The sequence below is a fragment of the Pundamilia nyererei genome, unplaced genomic scaffold, assembly GCF_000239375.1.
Source record: "Pundamilia nyererei isolate P.nyererei 1_Seehausen unplaced genomic scaffold, PunNye1.0 scaffold00460, whole genome shotgun sequence".
In the NCBI taxonomy this organism is placed as follows: domain Eukaryota; kingdom Metazoa; phylum Chordata; class Actinopteri; order Cichliformes; family Cichlidae; genus Pundamilia; species Pundamilia nyererei.
The window spans coordinates 10,171-11,356 of NW_005187861.1; the positions used below are offsets into that span (position 1 = coordinate 10,171).

Consider the following 1,186-nt stretch of genomic DNA (forward strand, 5'->3'; position numbering starts at 1 on the left):
ATCCAGAGGAAGAGAGGCAGACAAATGAAAACCAAGCCCAACCTAAATTCACAGAATCTGGAGACAAACAACAAACGGAGACAGGAAATGATTTCAAAGTGGATGAAGAAACACCAGCTCAAAAGCAAGACGTTAAAGCACTTGAGGATAAAACACTGAACATTGAGGCAAAGGTAGAAGATGACATACTGCGTCATATCTTACAGTTGGCCAATGATGACAGCAAGATGCATAACAAGGCAGATAAGGGTAAAACGGTCAAGATGGAGAAGGGCACTGAGGCAAGTGATGCAAGTGATATCCCATTAGCTGAAGAGAGCAACTTCCCTTTGTTCCAGAATCCAAAGAGTCAAGTTGGTATAGAGGCAAATTCAGCCTTAACAAAGCTAAATATTGCACATGTAAATAACACAAGGACAAAGGAGAGTTTAAAAATTGAAAGACATATGTTAACCCTCCCGCCCACTTGTGCACGACTTAAGATGATCACGGGCGATATTTTAGGTGTCTCGTTTACAAAATTAAAGCGGGAAGAAGTGCACACTCAGCAAAGCAGCAAACAGGAACCTAAACCTTGCACAGAAATACCAGTACTTGAGAAAGAATGTCTGAAGAAGGAAGTGCACTCTCCTGAATGCTTCAAGGAGGAAGAAGAGAAAGGTCCTTTCGAGCAGAAGCAAAACCAAGAATCTGAGATGCTCACAGAAGACGAGGAACGACACCAAGATCAGGCGCCTGGTGACCACGACGGGATGAAGGATGATGATTGTCTGCAAGAGCCTGAAGGTAAAAAGAAATTATGAGTGAATTGAAATATTAGTTTTTGTGCATTTTTGTAAGCAAAACACATATTTTAAGTACACTTAAAAGTACACTCTTAAGTACACTTTAACACTTGTTTAAAGTACAGAAAAAGAGACGGTAAATACAGATATTGGGCAACATCAATGATAGAGTTATGAAAATAAAAGTGCTCCCTCTTTGAATTGTAAGGTTTTATGTGTCCGGACTTTAGATAAGTACAATTAAAGATGAACTATTATGTCATTAATAATTTAACAAAAAATGAGCCAAAATGCAGAAGTAGTGTGGAAAAACTAAAAAGGCCATCTTTGCTGCGTCTATAGGATGTAAGAAGGTAAGTAACAGCCAGATGCTACAATCATCAGCAAGTATGGTGACCTCT

The 1,186-nt window shown here is 39.2% G+C and overlaps 1 protein-coding gene across 1 annotated transcript in view; it reads left to right on the forward strand.

The window, feature by feature from the left end:
• The first annotated feature begins 6 nt into the window (after window positions 1–6).
• LOC102192681 (zinc finger protein 462-like) overlaps window positions 7–1,186 on the forward strand; it is a 4,358-nt gene continuing 3,178 nt past the window's right edge. Inside the window, exon 1 of the mRNA XM_005753725.1 lies at window positions 7–786. Coding sequence (XP_005753782.1) covers window positions 228–786 — 559 coding nt within the window. The 5' untranslated portion in view covers window positions 7–227. The remainder of the gene's footprint in view (window positions 787–1,186) is intronic.